The sequence below is a fragment of the Alligator sinensis genome, unplaced genomic scaffold (assembly GCF_000455745.1).
Source record: "Alligator sinensis unplaced genomic scaffold, ASM45574v1 scaffold444_1, whole genome shotgun sequence".
NCBI classification, from domain to species: Eukaryota; Metazoa; Chordata; order Crocodylia; family Alligatoridae; genus Alligator; species Alligator sinensis.
Window position 1 is genome coordinate 3,541,726 of NW_005841886.1, and position 20,595 is coordinate 3,562,320.

At 52.5% G+C, this 20,595-nt stretch overlaps 1 protein-coding gene and 1 long non-coding RNA gene across 6 annotated transcripts in view; one reads left to right on the top strand and one right to left on the bottom strand.

Annotated features, from left to right (window-relative positions):
• Nucleotides 1-20,589, top strand: part of SLC4A1 (solute carrier family 4 member 1 (Diego blood group)) — a 41,543-nt gene extending 20,954 nt beyond the window's left edge. For all 5 annotated transcript variants that reach the window (XM_014517004.2, XM_014517006.2, XM_025196893.1 and 2 more), the window contains 16 exons: nt 1,999-2,176; nt 2,971-3,106; nt 3,697-3,838; nt 4,642-4,735; nt 5,286-5,470; nt 5,976-6,186; nt 7,159-7,371; nt 7,630-7,778; nt 8,450-8,644; nt 12,658-12,828; nt 13,471-13,560; nt 14,270-14,436; nt 14,826-15,079; nt 16,666-16,835; nt 17,771-17,944; nt 18,459-20,589. In XM_014517004.2, coding sequence (XP_014372490.1) covers nt 1,999-2,176; nt 2,971-3,106; nt 3,697-3,838; nt 4,642-4,735; nt 5,286-5,470; nt 5,976-6,186; nt 7,159-7,371; nt 7,630-7,778; nt 8,450-8,644; nt 12,658-12,828; nt 13,471-13,560; nt 14,270-14,436; nt 14,826-15,079; nt 16,666-16,835; nt 17,771-17,944; nt 18,459-18,539 — 2,610 coding nt within the window. In that variant the 3' untranslated portion in view covers nt 18,540-20,589. The remainder of the gene's footprint in view (nt 1-1,998; nt 2,177-2,970; nt 3,107-3,696; nt 3,839-4,641; nt 4,736-5,285; nt 5,471-5,975; nt 6,187-7,158; nt 7,372-7,629; nt 7,779-8,449; nt 8,645-12,657; nt 12,829-13,470; nt 13,561-14,269; nt 14,437-14,825; nt 15,080-16,665; nt 16,836-17,770; nt 17,945-18,458) is intronic.
• The window catches only part of LOC112549260, a 30,423-nt gene continuing 18,481 nt past the window's right edge, over nt 8,654-20,595 (bottom strand). The window contains exons 2-3 of the long non-coding RNA XR_003092636.1: nt 14,295-14,416; nt 8,654-9,854 (exon numbers count right to left, since the gene is read on the bottom strand). This is a non-coding gene — a long non-coding RNA (uncharacterized LOC112549260). The remainder of the gene's footprint in view (nt 9,855-14,294; nt 14,417-20,595) is intronic.

Genomic DNA, 20,595 nt, shown 5'->3' on the forward strand with positions numbered 1-20,595 from the left:
AGCCAGAAGGAGCTGCCGCCACCACCGCCTGGGCTGCTTAGAGAGGCATGGGATGGGCTGGGGGCTGTGTGCTGTGACACATGAGCTTTGGGCTTTTGCAGGGGGGCGGAGGGGGAGAAGGGATGTTGACTGGCCTGTGGGCGGGGGAGGGGGTCCCATCTCTTATGAGGGGGCTTAGGCCCTCCAAGCTCCTCTGTAATTCAAACCCTGAAGATGAGCTAAATCTAAATAGAAGATTGGCTGTCCCTTGCTCCAGCCACCACTGTCCAAAGGTGCTGGACTTCCAACATGCTCAGCTCCCAGTTAGCTGCCTAAATAAAGGACAAATTTTCCGGCATGCTGGGAGGGCACCCCCAGTCACCAGTGCCCAGTGCCAGCATGCAGCCAGCTGGATGAGCTGAAAAAAAATTCCCAGGAGCTGGGAAGGTTATTCTAAATAGGGCCCTCTTGCACCTTTGCTGCCAGGTCTAACAGCTGAATGAATCTAGTCTAGGCCTCAAATACCTGTGACATTGGCAGCAAGGCCTGAGCAACACATGCATACACTGGTCTTGGCTTTTATCCCCTTAATTTTGCCATCTCATTCAGAATCTCCACCACAGCCTCACCCATTTGCCCTTTCACACCCATGACTGAATTTCCATGTGTCGCTTGTCTAAACCAATCTGGATGGCAGGCTATTGCCGTTTCATCATTTCTATCCCAGAAAGGATCAGATCAAGTGATGGAATCTTCTCCCCCATTTCTGGTTTGAGAGGAAGTTGGGGCATGTCCAAGCTGCCTGCTGAGTAAGCAAATCTCTGGACACACTGGATTAACATGACTCCCTGTTAGCCATGTTCCTGGGGGTGTCAGCCCTGCACATTGGTTTGCTGTGGATTCAGTGGGAAGGGCCTGTTTTTAGGGGTGCAGGGATATCAATCACCTTGGTACATTAACTCAGGGGGCTTGGGTGGCTCAGCTTAGGTGGGCAGGGAGCTCTGTGTGCTTCCTAGCACATAGGTAGGGAATGGGCCCCGCACTGCATGACTTGCTGTCTATTGGCATGTGGGGGTAGCTTCCCCTGCCCATGCTGGTATGTTGAGGCCTTGCTGCTGCTTGAGAGCTCTTGGATCTCCTGGGCAGGAAGAGGGACAGATCTCTCCAGTAGTTGCATCCCCTGGATCCAGTTGCTCAACCTGAAGATTTTAGGGAGATTTCTAGTTGGGCACTCACAGCCCAGTGGGATCTCTGGGAATTCAGTGCTTGATTCCTTCCTGGGCCCCTGAAAAGTTTCTTCCCCTGCTGGGTTTGATTTTGCTCCTGCTGCCACATGGGGAGGAGAGGGAGCAGATGCAGGGGGGATCCCAGATCTGCACCAGGCTGCAGTGCTCAACAGTGCTGGCAGCCATGTGTGTTGCTCATTTTAGCTGATGCACAGGAGAGCTGCTCCAGGGAAGGTAGCCCCTCAGACAGGCTAGGCAGGGAAGGGGGGTGTGGGACACATTGGTACCTAGGTACGATGGGGAGAGGTCCCTGGGGCTATTCTGTGACTGCCTTCCATGACAACCACACCCTCCAGTACCCTGAGCTACCCCTCTTTCACTTCATTCCTTTCCAGCCTCCTTTCTGAAGGGCAGGCCAGGCCATGGGGAGTGGTAACATGTGTAGGTCTCGGTAAAGCCCCCCAAAAGGGGGCTGAGTTCACAGCTACAACCTACACCCCTGCAAGGGGAATGGGACACCTGAACCCTGCCTGAAGAGCTCCCAGAACATGTGTTCACTTGTTGAACACATGCATGGTCTCCTTTGAGTGGCTTCTCAATTTGGCAGAGACTCAGCTCCTTACTGGGAGGCAGAAAGCAGCACCTCCCCACTTCTCAGAATGGTTGTTTTAGGGTCTCCAAAATCTCAGGCAGGCATCACTACACTAGAAACTATTGCCACTGCTTTGGCAGCCCACCCCAGGGAACCTAGTCCTGTTTCCTAATGGCTGTATCCCATCCTCTCTTCTCCCAGGCATATGTGGAGTTGCAAGAACTGGTCATGGACAGAAACAAGGAGCTGTGCTGGATGGAGGCTGGCCATTGGATCAAGCTGGAGGAGGACTTTAAGGAGGAAAGACAATGGGGGAGGCCGCATCTCTCATTCTTGACCTTCCACAGCCTGCTGGAGGTGCACAGGGCCTTCAAGAAAGGTGAGATGCAACAGGGCTGGGAAGGGAGGGGAGTCCAGGGACAGTGAGGGAGCCATCCGTCAGGAGAGGAATAGGGGATCAGAAACCAGGCCAGGAGAGATAGTGTGTAGCCGGCATGGCTGAAGGAGCACAAGCCAAATCTATGGCTCCATCCAAGGAATAGTTACAACTGGAGTCAACAAGCAGTGGTCTGTCCTTTTGCCGCTTATGCCAGCAGGGAATTTGGCTCTTTGAAAGTAATACTGCATCCAGTCATACCATTAGCAAGACCCATCTCCAGCAGGAGCCAGTACCACCTGTATCCAAGGCAAATGCAGTCTCCCATCATGGATGACTCTGGAATAATCCAGAAACTTCCTACCCTCGTCAGTCCAGGGTTGCCCTGTAGTAGGACCAGCATGGTTTAATGTCTTGCAGGTACAAAGGCCAAGGGATGTAATGGCTTGGTGTGTCTGAGACCTATGAGAGAGAGTGAGAGGAGTGGGATGGAAAAAGGGAGAACATGGGGTGAAAGAAGAAAACAGAGCCCCAGGAGGAGAGATACAGAGAGCTCAGTGCTCTGGCTCCCTGTCCCAGCATGATCAGGGCATAGTGCTACCAGGGCAAAATGGCAACAGCACCACAGTCCCAGGGCATGGCAGTGTGGACGCTTGCCCACAAAGCAGAGGGACATAGGAGCAGAGTCAGAGAAAAGGAATGAAGCAAGAGAGGGGTATCTCAGGGTGCTGGAGGGTGTGGGTGTCATGAGAGGCAGTCATAGACCAGTCCCAGGAACCTCTCCCCATCTTGCCCAGGTACCATCCTCCTTGACCTGGATGAGAGGAGCCTGGCAGGCATTACCAACAAGCTGATAGACCAAATGATCTATGAAGGTCGGCTGAAGCTCCAGGACAGGGAGGAGGTCCTGAGAGCCCTGCTTCTCAAGCGCAGGTACTGGGGCTACTGCCGCCCAGAGTTCTCTAGAGAGGACATTGGGATCTGTGCTTCAGCCTGGACCTCTTGGCAGTGGGGCTGGGAAGAGCATGACTTAGGATAGGGGGACATTGAACTCTGGCATCCAGCTTGTTCCAATCTCAATCAGTCCATTCTGTCAGCTGTGAAGCTGGGGAGGTGAGGGGCACTGACCCCCATGCAGGGTGAAACATCCACATTCCCATTTGCATTGATGCCAACAGCAATGCAGGGTGTGAGATGGAGGGTTGGGCCTTGCTTAACCACTTTATCCCCTGGCTGCCATGGACTTCTGCTGCTTTCTTTGCTGCACTGCAGTGTCACCACCATGTCCCATCCCTGAAGTGGCTGCATTGCTGAGGGGAAGCAAATCCTTTGGGGCCAGACCTTGAAAGATATTTGCAAAGTGCTGGGGGTTTTTTGGCAACAAAACACATCATTACCATTATTACTATTATTTGATTGATTGATTGATTGATTGATTGATTGTTTGATTATGGCATAGGAGGGGAATAAATATCCTCATCTGCCAGAGCAGTAATGCCTTTTTTCTTTCCCCTTCTGTGCAGACACCCCAGTGAGTCTGAATCTCTAAGGACCCTATCCCCAGGCCAACTGCAGCGACCTGGCTCAAAGGACATTGAGCCATCTCAACCCCTAATGCAAAAACAAGAGCAGATTGAGATGGAGACATTCACCATCCCAGAACAGGCAAGAAAGTCACAAGCACTGGCTTGACTCTGACAGGGTGGGAGAATACAGGGAGAGTTGCTTGTGAGGGTATAAATACACACACATACACACACACATACACCACCCTGAAGAACCAAGGCTATTGTGCACCTCCAGCCTGAAATCTTCAGGATCCTACAATGTCCACTTCTGCAGGCATTGACTGCACTTTCTGGAGTAAGGCTATCTCAAAGGATCACTCTCAGCCCTGGTGTTAGCTCTGCTGGGCATGATTGCCAGGGGCATGGCGAGGATAGGGTCTGTATAACAGGAACTGCTGAGAAGAGCAGCCCTATTGAGAGAACTGCTGTCAGTGACATGCCTGTATCCTAGGAGGCTGCCCCAATGGCTCTCCATGATGAGGGGAGCAGGCTGGGTGCCATTCTGCCCACACAAAGCTACCTTTGATTTGTTATATTTGCACTGTGATAGCCCCCCATGAGCTCCAGGGTGTGAAGTACAGCCTGTACAAATGCAGAACAAGAAGGTGGCTCCTATCCCAAAGTCCTCCCAATCTCCATTCTTGCTCTGTTCCTGGACAGGGTAAGACTGAGAGGGGTTCTGCCTTTCTAGCTTGTCTTCTCAGGGTGGGACCCTCATTCAGGAGAACCATCTTTCTATGGGGCAGGGAGGGAAAGCTTTCACGGGATGAAGGGCTGTAGTCAACACATCCTGCTGTTGCCAATGTCCTCAATGATTGCTGAAGGCATCAGGGACAGAGCTGGGAGGTGGATCAAAGTGATCCGAAAACTCTCTGAGCCCCTGAAATTGCTCCCACACAGGAAGAGCCCAGCACATCTGCCAGTGGAGACAATCACAGGAGGCAGCTCCAGGAGGGGATCCCAGAGGATGCTGAGGCCACATTAGTTCTTGTGGGTGAGTGAGAGTCCCTTGGGGGCAGGGTCCAGCACAGCACTGGCTGCCTCTTACCTTTCATCCTCCCTGCCATGGGGGTGGTTGAGATGACAGTGGAGGCCACCTGAGAGAAGGCTGCTCTGGAATAGAATGGCTTGGAGCTCTGTACCTGGGCCTGCCAAAGCCAGGCAGAGCTGGAGAAGAGGAGTGCCATTTTCAGCAGACGGCATGTGCTGCCCTGGAGTGGGTGGAGCAGGGAGTGAGATTCATGCTCTGGCTTTCACTGTCTTGTGCATCTGGGCAGCTCTGCTTGTGCCCAGCAAAAACACTGTTTTGCTTGAATGTCTGGCTTGGTAGACCTGAGTGGCCAACTTGTTCACTTCGCTCTGTCTCTCTCTCTCTTCCCTTGTTCCTTGTCATGCTGCTTTTGCTTATCCATTTCGCTCCCTCCCCGGCTCTCCTCAGCCTTGTGCCACTTCTTGGCATCTGTCCTGCCTGCCAGCCACTTCTGCCTCTGCCTCCATGCTGAGCCCTGCCAGTGATGCCCCCTCCCATCCCATCCTCTCTCCAGGATGTGCCACCTTCCTAGACCACCCCACCTTGGCCTTTGTACGCCTCAAGGAAGCTGTGGAACTGGACTCAGCCTTGGAAGTGCCTCTCCCTGTGAGGTTCCTCTTCATGGTGCTGGGGCCTGAATCCCCACATACCAGCTACCATGAAATTGGGCGGGCTATCTCCACCATGATGTCTGAAATGGTATGTGGGGCCAGAGTACCCCTGGCAGTAAGTTCCTTCCCCCGCTAGCCCCAGATAAGCACCCTCATCTCCACAAAGAATGGGATATCACTGCCCTACACCCACCATCCATCTCTTCAGTATGGCATGGCTCTGGAGCCCACAGTTTCACACACATGTGAAGGATGGCAGCTTCCCTGCTATTGGAGAAGCTGCAGAGTGAAGTGGACTGAAGGGAGGGAGAACCCTGCAGAGCTGGGGAAAGGGGGAAAGCCCTGTCTCCTGTCTCTTCCAGCCAGATTCTAAGGGTCTGACCCAAAGCTTAGTGGAGTCAGTGGGGGTTTTTCTATCAGCTTCACTAAGTTTTGGATCAGGGCCCTAGGAAGGGGGCGGGTGTAATGACCCAGGTAGGTGCAGCCCCCTCAGGTCCTGGCAGACTATCCAGCACTCATGATGTGACATCTTGTGTGTCAGTGCCCCCATCCACTGTCTCAGTGCCCTCCTGACATGTGCCCTTCCCCATCAGGTGTTTCGTCGGGACGCCTACCTGGCACAGGAGCGCCAGGACCTGATAAAGGGAGTGGAGGAGTTCCTGCAGTGCAGCATTGTCCTGCCACCCTCTGAGATCCAGAACGAGCAACTTCTTAAGGATCTGGTGCCTCTGCAGAGGGAACTGCTGAAGAAGAGGTACCTGCCAGTGGAGAAGAAGCCAGAGCTGGAGATTGAAAAGGACGTGGGTACGGCACAGCTGGGGGGTACATGTGGGCTCTGGAGAAATCTTTGTGAGGTTAACTCCCAAGGCCTTGCTCCCTCCTTGCTGGAGTAGGACAGTGGAGGGCGCTCTAGGGGCTGAAACCTTCCTGCTCTGTCCCTGCCAGGTCATGGCAGGACTCCCTTGGTAGGGCTGTAGGTGGGTGCTGAGGCTGAGGGGGACCTTTACCTCATTCCCCCCAGTGTAGTGCTATGGGAGCAAGGCCAATAGAGGAGCAGAGTAAGAAGCCCAAGGCTGAGCAGGCATGAGCACTGCATTCTCTTGCCTCCCCGAGATGGGGTTGGCTCCTCCGGGTCCAGTTTGGAGGCTTGGTGGGGGAGCCTTACCATGAGTGAATATGGGAACTTGAGCCCCGCTGCTAGTCAAGGAACTTGGACTTGAGAGACATTTACTGTGGTATAAGCAGCCTTAATACGGGTACAGGTAAAAGAATAGACACACAGTATGCAGCCCTGTAACTTACTTGACTCCAGTGTAAAATTACCCCAGGAGAAGTCAAGGGGTTAAACTACACAGGTGGAAGTTACACCACTCAGGCATTGGAGTGTCCACTATTGCCCTATGTTATCCATTTGCTAAAGGCAAATAGGTTATTACCAGCTCCCCTGCCACCTCATGGCAAATGACTGTAATAGCGCTTACTGTGAACCCTGCAGCTACTCCTGGGACTTCTGCCCATCTGTCCACTCTGGATCCCTTGGTAATCCCTCTGGATCCCTCCCTTCAGTCCAGGAGCTATTTGGAATGGAGACAAGGACTGAAATCCCCCTCAGCCCTGGCCAGAGGGGGATTCCCTGCTCTGGAGAAGGTCACCCTATCTAATACTCATCTTTGTGGGTGACTGACCCATAAATACTTTTAAGGCCGAACTCTCCTAACATTACCACCTACCCCTGCCCACTCCAGCCTGGCCACTGATGCTCTTGTCTCCCTGCAGATATAGACCTCAAAGCCAAGGGCCTCACTGATGACAAAAATCTCCTGATTCGGACTGGCCGGCCGTTTGGGGGCCTGGTGAATGACATCAAGCGCCGCTACCCCAAATACCTCAGCGATATCAAGGATGCCCTCAGCCCACAGTGTCTGGCTGCTGCTATTTTCATTTACTTTGCTGCACTCTCGCCTGCTATCACCTTTGGGGGCCTGCTGGGTAAGTTTGACTGTAGGCTGCCCACAGGCACCTTTCTTCTCTTTCCCCTTCTGTGCAGACACCCCAGTGAGTCTGAATATCTGAGGACCCTATCCCCTGGGAAACTCTGGGTCCCAGTGGGCTTCTCCAGGATCTGGGTGAGGTGGGCACCATAAGGCGGTGCCAGGCCCCTCCAAAGGGTACTCTATGGTGGGTCAACATGACACCAGGCTCATAGGGGCCCTGCCCCGTCCTGCTGACCAGTGCTTTTGTTTCCAGATGAGAAAACAAATTCTGAAATAAATGTCCCAGGAGTCCTGATCTCCACGGCTGTGCAGAGCTTTATTTTCTGCCTCCTTGGTGCCCAGCCCCTGTTGGTGATTGGCTTCTCAGGTCCTCTGCTGGTCTTTGAAGAAGCTTTTTATCAGGTAGGTGACTCTGCCTCTACCATTGCATAAGCCTCAACCCAACACAAATGGCACCTTGACCGTTTCCACAGGAGGGTAAGGAAAGCCTCGCTTTTCCCACCAGGAGGTCTCACTGCCAGAAAAAATGCTATTTTCATGGTGTATTCTTGGGGGCAGAGACTCTACAGGAAACCAGGACTCAGGGAGTGGGAGCTCTGTGGTTTCCATCTCCCAGCTTTGCACCAGGTCTTCCTGCCTGGGCATTGTCTCATCCTCCCAGGGCATAGAGATATCCCCACCAACAGGAGCCACTGTCCTCTCCCTCTGTTAGGCCTGTGCTGACACAGCACCCCTTGACACCTTTCATCCAGCCACCTGAGCCACGAGCCCATGTATGTGAGACAGCAAAGTTCTGCCCTTTGCCATGGTGCCAGGCAGGAGCCTACCTGCGCTGGGTCACAGCATCCCCTCCCGTTGGGAAGGAAGACAAACCAGGGTTCTTTTCCAGGAGGAATTGCAGGGTACCAGACTGGATGCAGGGGGAAAAGATGTATTGGGGCTCACTAAGGAGTGTTTGCTGGGTCTGGGTCCCATCATTTGCTCACACTCCAGCTCCACAAGTGACAGCTGAGGGAGCTGTGTGTGGGGCAGGGATGGATCACGAGAGGCTCACCTCCCTCTCTCACCCACAGTTCTGTAAGACCCAAAGTCTGCCGTACACCGTAGGCCGCGTTTGGATCGGCTTCTGGCTTATCATCCTGGTGGTGGTGATGGTAGCTTGTGAGGGCAGCATCCTGGTGCGCTACATCTCACGTTACACCCAGGAGATCTTCTCCTTCCTCATCTCCTTCATCTTCATCTTTGAGACCTTCTCCAAGCTTGTCAAGGTAACCAGGATGGGGGCCGAGCATGAAGACTGCTCTTCAGTTCAGTTCAATGAGGTGTAATTGCCATGGCAAGCTAGCCCAAGGTTGCCAAGGTGACAGGCCTCGCACTAGTTGCGTGATCTTCCAGGGTGGTGCTACATATGTCACTGAGGCATTGAGTCCCGTTGTCTGTTTGTCCACAGTGTCTTTCTCTGGTCTGATGGCAGGCTGGTCTGCAGAGTGCGGCTGTCTTTTCCTTCCAGATCCTCTCCCAGAGCTAGGCACAGTTCTTCCTCTTAGCTATTTGTGTTGGTGTGTGTGGAGTGCAAATGCATGCGGGAGATCATAAGAAAATATGCTTGCAATAGTGTATGCGTGTGTGCAGGGTAGGGGGCTGAGGGTATGGTTGCATGCATTGCACACGCATGTGCCTATGTATGAAGTTGGGATTACACTTGCAACAGGACATGTGTATTTAGTTCAGGTGTGGGAGTGTCCATATGGGTAGGAATGGGCTTGTGCAGCAGTGATATGTGATGTCAGGTGTTTATGTGTTTTGCACATGCATGTGGTTGAGTGTGTAACTTTGCATATAGGAGATAGAGGGAGTGTGTACAGTTGCATGTGTTTGATTCTGGATGGAGATACCTACATGTGTGAGCACATGATTGTGTAAAGACAATGTAGCTGTGTGTGCACGGCTATGTTGCTGGGCATGGTTACTCATGATGTGTATTGAGTTTGGGTGCACTTGTTTGTGTGAAAATGAAAGGATTGCATGTGTAAATCATGATCTATAACGGTCCTGAATATGATTGTGTGGATGTGTATGTGTAGCATGTTTGTAGAGTGTGTGCATGTGTGTGCAAAACGCATATGTATAATGGGCATGCAGATGGCATATTGTGTCTACATTGCCTATAAGTGTGACATACAGATGTATGGTAGGGTGAAATTTGGAGGCTGCATGCAGTTGGCTGGCATTAGTATGTGGCGTGTGTATTTATCTAAACTAAGAAAATAATGCATTTTCTTCAAATGTGTAAGTGGTATAACAGGCATGCTTTACAACACTGTATAGACATATACATCATATTTAAACCTATGTTACCTGATTACAGTTAATTCATGACCCCCCACACATTAAGGGGTCTTCGAATTTGGACCACTCCACACTGCAGGCTCAGCAAGCTCTGTGTGCAATCCAGCAGCTCCCTGACATTTTACTGACCTGTAAAAAAAATAAGAAAAATAGTTTAGTCACAGGAAGTGAGATCACAAAAACACAGTTTCCATAGAAACAGAAAGGAGAGACAGAAAAAGAGAAGAACTGGGGAGAGATGGAGATGGAGCCAATTCTATACAACACTTTCCCTCCTCAGGCATTCCCCATTCTGTGTCTTGTCTTTATCCAGGGTGGCTGTTTCCAGTGGATATGTGTAAATCCTAGCCTCAGTCTCCAATTTATGTTGTGGGAGATCTCAGTCCTTGCCCAGGTGCTAATGGGGACCCAGTGAACACCCAATGCTTGAATATCTAGGACCCTCCCAATCCCTGTGCAGCACATTTTCAGGCATTTTGCTGATTCTGAGTTGCTGATGGGGCTAAGATTCTGGCCTGTTCAGGCAGATGGGGTGATGGTGGGAAACATGAAAAGAAAAAGGGTGAGTTTCTGGTGGTTGTCACTCCTGGGGATGTATACCACTGGAGTCTGAGTCCCAGAAAGGAAGGTCTTTTCAGATTTGCATATATAGACACAAAGAAAAATCACACCCACACAAAGGAACAGCCAAGTCACCCCATCAACACTCATACACATGCACTCACATACAGAGAAATATACAAGTCACACAAGCAACCATACACACACAGAGGCACATACACACACAGAAATATGCAAGACACTCAAGCAAGCATACATACATATATGTATACATATGCCTGCACACAGAAATATGCAAATAACCTAAGCAAGTTCACACACACAGAGGCACATACACACATGCACACAGAGAAATATGCAAGTCACCCACAAGTTCCAGATACTCAGAGAGGCACAGCTACATACACACAAAACACATGGGACCACACAACACATATGCACATATGCATGCATGCGCACACATGTGCACATACGCGCTCACACGAACGCGCGTGCACACACACACACAGATGGATGCACACATAGCAGTCAACTGCTCCTTTGTTTCAAAAGGCACAAGGAGGATATTGATCCTAAAAATAACACTCCTTTCACTTCCTCCCAAGCTGCCAGTCGCTGACATTCCCCCCACGTTCCCATGACCCACCCACACCCCAGTAGGCTGGCTCCTGCCAGACCAGCACTACAGTAAGAGACATGCAGGGACGGGTGAGCCCAAGATGCAAAGACACTTTTTTTTTCTTAATATATTTTGCATTCCAGGTCAAATCAGCCAAATCAGTTCCAAATCATATCAGTTGAGCAGAGCTCAATGGTTCAAAAACCCATATCGATTAAGCAGACAGAATTCAATTATTCTAAACACCATGTATGATGCTACAACTAGTGAGCATCCTCCATCCCAGTCTCTCACCCTGGGATTTACAATGCTCCCAAATCCATTGGCAGGCATCTTATATGCAGACCCAAGCCCGGAAGCCTTGGGATTCGGATGCCACCGCTTGATCTTAGCCAAAAGGCCAAGAAGCAAAGAAATCACACGTGTGCATTCCACAGCTCAGAAGCTCCACAGTAGGACAAGGCAGGCCACCCTCTGTGCCCCATTCTCCAGGCACTTAGGGTGCCCAGTAACTGGCCCAAGCAATAGAGCCAGTCACCTCATGTCCTAGCAACTCCAGGTTCTGTATGTCAGAATTGGGATTTTCAGGTGGCCCAGGGAAGTTTGCAGCATGATTTGGGGCCTGACTCCTCCAGGCATGTTTGGAAAATCCCACCCAGTCAATCCAGTGTCCTCTCTCAAATCAAATCCAGCCTTTGGTTGCTGGGTAAATACAGGCGGTGTCCAGGAGAGGCCACTGATACAAGCATGAAACCCAGAGAAGGGCAGGGTGACAGGCCTGGGTGACAGGCAGGGTGAGCAGGGTGACAGGCCTGGCCAGAACAGGGTGACAGGCCTGGCCAGAGAGCTCAGCTTGCTCTCAAATCTTTACTGGGGGGATATCATGGGGTCCCAGTGGCAGCAATAAACCTAGCAGGGCCCAGCCTGTGCTTGTCTCTTGGCTCTTTTGCCTATCCTGGTCTGTGTGATGGACATCCTTTTAGGAGTGGGAGGACAGCCCACAAAGTGGAGGAACAGTGGGAGGGTTTGGCAACTGGAAGGCCCATCCATGCCCCCTCTCTGTTCACAGCCCCATTGCCACCTGTGCTCCCTGCTCCAGGTGTTGATGGCCTCCCCTTTCCTCCCATCTCCTTCTCATGGGGACAATGAGAGCTGGGACTCTTTCCCCTTGCTTCCTCTCCCTTCCTTTTGGATTTCAATTCCCCTCATTGCTCAAGCCAGTCTGACTCCCCAGGACTGGGCCAGTCCTCTCCACCTGCCTCTGAAATCAGCCCACTCCTGCCCCTTCTCAGCCCCCTCCCCGTCCTAGATGTTCCACAGATGCTGGGGCCTGGGGGTCCCCTTCCCTGGGATGTTCCCAAGGGAGGGAGGGTAGCATTCCCTCGCAAAGGAACAGTGTCTCATAGGCGGCACCAGCAGAGAGGGATTTTCAGAGAGGTGGGGCAAAATCTTGAGGCAGCCACCTATGGAGGGGTTGGGGGTGGGGGGCATAAGCTGTGGGGCAGCACCTGCCACCAGGACTATTGCTTGTATGGGGAAGTTCCTAAGCAACATCTGCCTATGTCTGTTCCCCTGAGGAGTACACTCTGGGATGGACTTAGCCCAGCCATGGGGGGCACTGTCACTCCAAACACCTGTATTTAACCCTTTGCCTTTCCTCTCAGCCTTGCTGAGCAGGGAAGAGGGTCAGCTAGCTAGATTAAATCACAGCCCCTCTCTGTCCTGCCTGTCTGATATCTGCTCTCTCCCCAGATTTTCAGGGAACACCCTTTGAGAGAGAGTTACAACAAGACCAGTTCTATAAACTCCAAACGCATCCTACAGCCCAACACAGCTCTGCTCTCCCTGCTCCTCATGGCTGGCACCTTCTTCATTGCCTACTTCCTGCGCAAATTCAAGAATAGCAGCTTCTTGCCAGGCAAGGTGAGCCCACCACCCATGGGGCCCTGCAGGTGGGTACAGCCCTCTGGGGCCAACTGTGATACTCAAAGCACTGAAATCTTCCTGTCACTCCCTGCTGCAGTGATGCCACTGGGCAAACAGGGTGAGGCTGTGCTCCTTGCTGTCATGCCAGGGCCCTCCTGAGGGCATCCCAGGCAGGCACCCTTGGCTGGCAGAGTGAGGAGGCCACCTTCCTTCAGCCTCTGGTGTGATTTCCATGGTGAGCTCTAGGGTTCCAGTTTGAACCCATCTCCCCTGAGTCCTTGCCCAGGTCCCATTCAGCTCTCACCATTTCTGAAGCGAACATGGAAGCCCACCGGATGTTGGTTTACGAATACAGGCTCCTGCCTGCTGGGAAGGGGACTGAGATCTGGACTGGCACCATCTCCCCCAGGATTGCGCAGCAGCCACTAGAGAAGCAGAGACTCTTGGAAGGTTACTGATGCCCTATACCAGAACCTTGTTGCCCAAGGGGGAATGGCTTCATCCTTCCATGTCCCATCCTCAGACTATTTGGATATGGCACCCCCTAGAGGCAAAAGACTTCCATATGCAATTTCCACCTCTCCATTGGTGATGATGACGAGTATGCTGTTTGAATGACATGCTGTTGTATCTCTGTAGATCCGGCGTGTGATTGGAGACTTCGGAGTGCCCATTGCCATTTTCACCATGGTGTTGATAGACTTCTTCATTGAGGGCACGTACACGCAGGTAAGTGAGCAGAGCAAAGGAGCTTGGGATTGATGCACAAGTGCATGCTTGTGGACGGGGCTGCAGTGCTCTGCTCCTGTGTGAGGGTCGGCACTCTTCTCACCTCTACATCCCAAAATTTTCAAATGTCACTGACCTTAGAGGGTGTGCAATCTATTGAACAGAGGAGGGAATGGGCATCAGGACTCCTGGGTTCTGGTCCTGTGAAGAGCCTGGTCTAGTGGTAAGAACTGGGACTGGCAGGGTTCAAACATGCCGAGCACCAATTCCTGGTCCTATTCTAATGATTAGAGGAGACTGGCAGCTAGAGTCCTGGGTTCTGCCCTGTGCCTGGGAAGGCAGGATTGCCCAGTGAGGAGAGCAGGGACTATTCTATTCCCAGGTCTGCATCCAACTTTCCATACAGTTGGATGGACCATAGGTGAGTTGCTTCACTGCACTGCACCACATTTTTGTGTATAACAGCTTGGCAACTTTCTTGGGTGTGGTTTATGGGAGGGGGATCATAAATGAACATCTTCATATCCCTACAGAAGGACAAAGGATCCTAGCTCTGGGTACCCCAAGCTGCTGGCCTCTCTTCACTCCCCTGGCGCACCCTTTCTGTGTTTAGCCCCTTTTTCATATGCCCAGTCCTTGCCCTCTGCCAATGCACAAATCAAGTCCCAGCTGATTGGACCATTCACTCTCAGTCTCTTCTCTCTTCCAGAAACTGAGTGTTCCTAAAAACTTACAGAGCTCCAATTCCAGTGATCAGGGCTGGATTATTCATCCACTGGGACCACAACGTGATTTCCCAATCTGGATGATGTTTGCTGCTTCTGTCCCTGCTCTCCTGGTCTTCATCCTGATTTTCCTGGAGACACAAATCACAACGTAAGGAGAGCACAGGAGAGAAAGAGAGAAGTGGAGGCTTGGGGTGGGGTGTAGAAGAAGGGAGAGAGGGGTCTGGCAATTGTAGGAGAGAGCTGAGAAAAAGGGTAACAGAAGCCCAGCTGGGGGGCAGGCTAAAGCAGATGGAAAGGAATGCAGGAGGGGATAAAAATAAGGAAGGGGGGAAGAGATGGAGGGGTGGGAATGTGTGGAGCTGTCAAGTTCATGGGGCTGTGGACACTGCAGGGCTGAGCCATGGAAGGGCTGCCTTCTATTGACATTGCCCTGCTCTGAAGCCATCAGAACAGGGCAACTGGCTGGATGGAAGGAGGGATACAAGTCATTTCCTGGACACTACATGAAGCTGTTTCATCCTTGCCTGCCTCCCCCAGGTTGATTGTGAGCAAGCCCGAGAGGAAGCTGGTGAAGGGTTCGGGTTTCCACCTGGACCTGCTCCTGATTGTTGGCATGGGAGGCATAGTACCACTCTTTGGTATGCCCTGGCTCTCTGCCACTACAGTGAGGACCATCACTCATGCCAATGCCCTGACTGTGATGACCAAGAGCACTTATCCAGGGGAGAAGGTCCAAGTCCAGGAGGTCAAGGAGCAGAGGATCACTGGGCTCCTGGTAGCCATTCTTGTAGGTGAGTCCTACCCATGATCTCATGATGGTACAGTCCCAGAAGCCACATCCTAAGAAAGGCTTTAGGGCAGGGGTGGGCAAAATCCGACCCATGGTCCAGATCCAACTCACCAAGGTATTTTGTCTGGGCTGCCTGGCCCAGCCATGGGGGTCAGCATGGGCTGCGGCACGTGCAGCCAGCCCTGCTGCCCTTGAGCATGCAGTGGTGGTAGGGCAGCACAGTGGCTGGACTCCATTTCTCAGCAGCTCCTGTACCAGCTCCTTTTGGCTGCCGGTGCTGGACCCAGCCCTGCTACCTGGTCACCCTGGTCTGTCTACCCCACACCCACCACCAGGGGTGAGACTGTGTGGGCAGGGTGCCTGGCCAGGCAGCTGAGATAGAGATGCGGGCGGGAGAGGATCCATGTCTGGGAGTGGGATGGGCACACAGGGCTGGGATCAGGATCATGGGGTGGTGTCAATGCAAGGCTGGGGCCTGGGGCAGAGCCACGATCCACTGCCCACACTGCCCTACAACAGGCACCAATTCTGTGGGCAGCGGTATGTGGGGAGCAGATCATGGCTCTGCCCCAGGCTCTGGCCCTAGCCCCAGTCCTGAGCTGTCACTGCACCATGATCTTGGTCCCAGCCACCTGTCCATCCCTGCCTGCATCCCCATCCCATCTGCCTGGCTGCATACCCTGCCCACATGGGTCCTGGCCAGTCTCCATGGAGCCCCCAGGATCTCTGAACAGTGACAGTGCAGGCCTGGGCCCTGGGACAAAGCTGCAATCCACTCTCTGCATGCCTCTGCCTGCAGAACTGGTGGCAGTTGCAGGGGCATGCAGGGAGCAGATCACGACTATGCCCTGGCCCGTGCTGTCCTCACTCTGTAGTCCAGATCCCAGCCCTGGTCCTGGCCCCACCTGCTGATCCTGCCCCTGGATGCAGCTCCCTGCCTGCCTGCCTGCAGCCCCATTCCAGCCACCTGGCCATGTGTGAGAGCCACTTAGGGATTTTTGGTGAACTGTGAAAGTGGAGGGAGGAGAAGGGGGTGTACTGACTTGGCCTGCAACAGCTCACTAAAACTCCCTAAGTGGCCCTCCAGCCAAAATAATTGCCTACCCCTTCCTTAGGGTGAACTTCTCCTCAAGGGGCAGTGAAGTTATGGGGAGAGGTGCGGGGATCACTAATCCAAATCCAGCCTGTGAAAGCAGTGTGTTCAGTAGTAGTGCCTACTCAACTGATTTCAAATAGGCCTTTGTGCAAAACCAGGCTTTGTGTTCCCAGAGTTACATTCACTGATGGCCTTTCTCTTAACAAGCAGCCATGGATGGGCTGGCTATGGAGACAACTTTCTAAGCAGGAGAGGACAGGGAAAGTGTGTAGGAGGGCTGCCTGCTTTGTGGCTAAGCAGAAGTCAGCTGGGACCTTTCACCAGGAGAAATGGGACTGTTGAAAACCCCGCAGTCTGCAGTGTAATGCTGGGGATCTGTAGGCTCTGGCCTCCAAGCTGCTGTCCTTCTTGCCCAACCCAGCCCTCCAGCCAGGATGCTGGGTCAAGGCCACTCTGTTTTCACATGGTTGCCTCTTGTTATTGCCCTGCAGGTGTCTCCATCTTCTTGGAGCCCATCCTGAAACTGATCCCACTGGCTGTGCTCTTCGGGATATTCCTCTACATGGGGGTGACCTCCCTGTATGGGATCCAGCTCTTCGACCGCATTCTGCTATTTCTGAAGCCACCCAAGTACCACCCAGATGAGCCCTATGCCAAAAGGGTGAGGGCACTGCCCCCTCCTTGCCCTGGCTGAGTTTCCCTTGATTGAACCTAGATAGGCACTTTCAGGTGCTGTGTGTGCAAGAAGAGGGGAGGACACCCCAAAACCCTGCCCTCTCCAACACAGAGCTCACCACTGGATGTAACACAGAGGTGCCTTCTATGTGGTTATGGGGAAATCTCCCAGAAGGGTCTCAGGGCTAAGTGGCCCCTATTAGCCTCTCTGTACCATGGCAGACTGAGCACATGCTCCTCAGGGATTGTGACTCTCAGTCCTGGACTAGTACGGGCCATAGCGCCCAACACACTCTCCAAAGGGCCTGATGGGTGGGGAGGTCCTGAGTGTGATGGGCAGACATCTGCCAGCCTCTTTGCTTTTCCATGGTGTGGCTGACCTGTCCTGCCATGCTCACACCAAAGTCTAATATTGTGGGAGCAGTGCTCAGGCAGATCCAGGCCTGAGGCAGCTGGGACCCAACACAGAGCAGTGACAAGGCTTCTCCCTATCACATCCCCTGAAAGAGAAAAGGCCATCCTTGCCTTCTTGGGGCCTGGTAAGGGTACTGCCAGGAGGGTAGTTATGGCATGGAGTGCCACTGCCTGGATCTGTCCCTCACAGGCCCTCTCTCTAGCCTTTCTCCAGGCCCAGGCTAGAGATGCCGCAGAGCAGCCCAGCTCCTGCACAGAGCTCAGGCTTGGGGAGTAGCTGACAGACCTCCTGCTCCTCTCTATGGCAGAACTCAAGGATCTGCAGCAAAAGCAGGGGAGAGGGGGGCACTGGGTATATGCACTCTCAAGGCTTCTTTGGTCTGGGGCACCAGGCTGGCTGCAGCTCTACACCATGAAGCATATACCCACAAGAGGCTGTCTTGGGGCAGCAGGATAGGCAGACACCATCAGGGTGGCCCTGACTCTCTCCCTCCTTATGTCTTACAGGTAAAGACCTGGCGGATGCACTTGTTCACCTTCAGCCAGATCATATGCCTGGCTGTCCTGTGGGCAGTGAAGTCCAGCAAGGGCTCCCTGGCCTTGCCCTTTGTCCTCATCCTGACTGTGCCTCTGCGTCGCTTCCTGCTCCCCAGGATCTTCCAGGATATTGAACTCAAGTGTGTAAGTATATTTTACCAACCCTTGCAGTAGCAGGACTTTGGCCATGGTCATCCCCCTACCTTTACCTGTGGCAGGTTAGGGTATTATTCCTTGTGGTTGTGTCAGGGCTGACTGTGTAGTTTTAGTAATAGGTTAATCAATGGATTTGTATGGGATGGTTTGGATAGGGATGATCCTGCTTCTGGTAGGGGTGGGACTAAATGACCTCCAGAGGTCCCTTCCTGCCTTACTTCTCTATGCATCTATGACCCTACACCATGGCAAGGTATGGGGGAAAGGTGGCAGAAAGGGGGCCACCTCAGAGATGGAACGGCCTATTCCCAACCCTCCTTTTAGGACAACACTTGATCTTCTACTCAAACTAGCCAACATCTGGAGGGGGTGTCTCACTGCCCTACCTGAGGGAGACAACGGCCCTGCAGAGAGGGGCAAAAAATAGCCCCAAGCAGCCTAGTTCCCTCAGCTGCCCCTGTCATCCCAGAACAACCCTCACCATCTCTCCATTCCCTTCCAGCTGGATGCAGATGATGCTGTGGTGACCTTCGATGAGATAGAGGGCCAGGATGTGTACGATGAAGTGCAGATGCCCATCTAAGCCCCCAATCCACATGTGTCCTCCAGATGAGGAACAATGGGCTCTTTTCCTTCACTGGGCTTTCCACAGAATGCCCAGAGCCTGGCTTCACAGTATTGATCATTTGTGTCTGTGCGTGTATATGTGTGTATGCAGCCCATACCTTCCCTCATGGCATCCTGCATACACACATGTGCATAGGCACATACATGAGGCTTCCAAGGAATCCACATAGCTATACCACACTCTTTAGATTGGCTCCAGATGTCATAGGCTTGTAAAAACATACGCTAAGATTTTGAGGACATAGCTGCATTAGACTGGTTGAAATGAGAACCCAACGCCTGATCTCTGGACTCCTATTAGTGTTAGCTCTGCAGCTAGATAACCTAAGAATGTGTATCTCTTCTTGTTTCCTTCCTGTGGCTTGTAGTCTTCTGATGTTCTCACGCTCCAGTGCTGTGAGGAAGGAGGCTTGCCTCCTTGCCTGGAACATGCATGTATGCATCTGTACACACATGATCTGGAGCTCCCTTTGGCCCAGTCCCTGGGAGCAATGAGCTCTTTTGTCAGAAATCTTCCTCCCAACAGCAGAGTGATTTGTAGCCCCTGGCACTGGAGTGCATAAACCAAACCAAAGACGAGACACCTCACAGCATGAGGACCAAAAAGCATGGGTCAGCATTTCTCCCACCCAGCAGAAGATGGACGCTTCAGAAAAGACCAACGAGAAGGTGAGCAAAGGTGTAGAGAAGATCCTTCAAGAGGTCCTAGTGGCAGCTTTGCAGTGGCAGTCACCCGTTCCACAGATAACCCTGGTGCCTATGGGCTAGACATAGTTTAGGGAGAACAACACCCAGGCTGTCACAACAGCAGCTTAGGACTAAACAACCCCCAGCCCACCCAGGGAACCTGGGTCCCACTTTCAACCTTCTGCATAGCAATGGGAGGGGGGAGTCAGGCAGGATGAACCCAGGAGCCTGTGACTAGAGTGCATTCTCCCTGACTTTCCGTCCAAGCCTTCTCCCAAGCTAACTTTGGTGCTCAGTAGCGTGAGGGCTCTGCTCAGACAGGACCATTCTCACTAGATAGGCTAACAACCCCCTTTGCCATCAGCATAGGGCTGGGTAAGCTTCTGGTCTACTCACATGCTCCAGCATCCTCCCACTCCCCCTCTTAATACTCCCACAGGTGCTGAAAAGGGAGTGCCATCTCCAGACTGAGGCAGACTCCCTGGCCTGGCCCAGGCTGCTATGCTATCAAGTTGTGTTCAGATCCTGCTTGAGGGAGGGAGGGTGTCTCTTGGGACATGGCTCTGATGCAATGCAGCATCTCTTACCTAGGGCCAAGTGAGTTATAGTATAAGCAAGTGGGGCAGCCACTGAATGCAGCTGGGCTTGCATTTGCTTACACTCAGGCTCTGTTCAAATTATAACCAGGCACTGGTGCTCTTCTTCCATTTGTACAGAGGCCGCTTTTGCTTTCTGCTGGCTTGAGCAGGGTTTGTGGGACATGCTGAGCAAGGCTGAAATCCTTCTGCCAGGTCTGTTGTGCTCAGCACATTGAAGGACCTAGCCTGAGGCTCAGTACCATACCTAGACTTCTGGCAGCCCCAGGCAAACTTTTAGTATTGGGTCCCCTTTCGCCAGAGATAATAATCAGACAACAGAAAAAAATGACCATTTTTGGGCCCCCTTTCTGTCCGGGCCCCAGGCAGCCTCCCAGTTTGCCCATGCCTGTGTCCAGCTCTGCCTAGGCTCAGTTCTTTCCCCAGCTCTCCAGATTCAAGCCCTCCAATATGCAAAGAGCCTGAAGCAAAACGGCACTGCTCTTTGCCTCACTGCTTTTTGCCTTGTGCACCTCCACTGATAGGATCAGACTAGTGCAGTGCTGTATCAGGCCCTCAGGCTAGTAACTGCCCCAGGTTTAACCCCATGCACGCTGGTTTGTTTGATTGATTGATTTAGTGTGGAATATAGATCTGGGGCCAGTCCTCAACTGGCATAAATTAGCATCATTCCATTGGCATCAAAGGGCTCGATGCTAGTTCACACAAACCAAAGATCTGGTCTCTTTC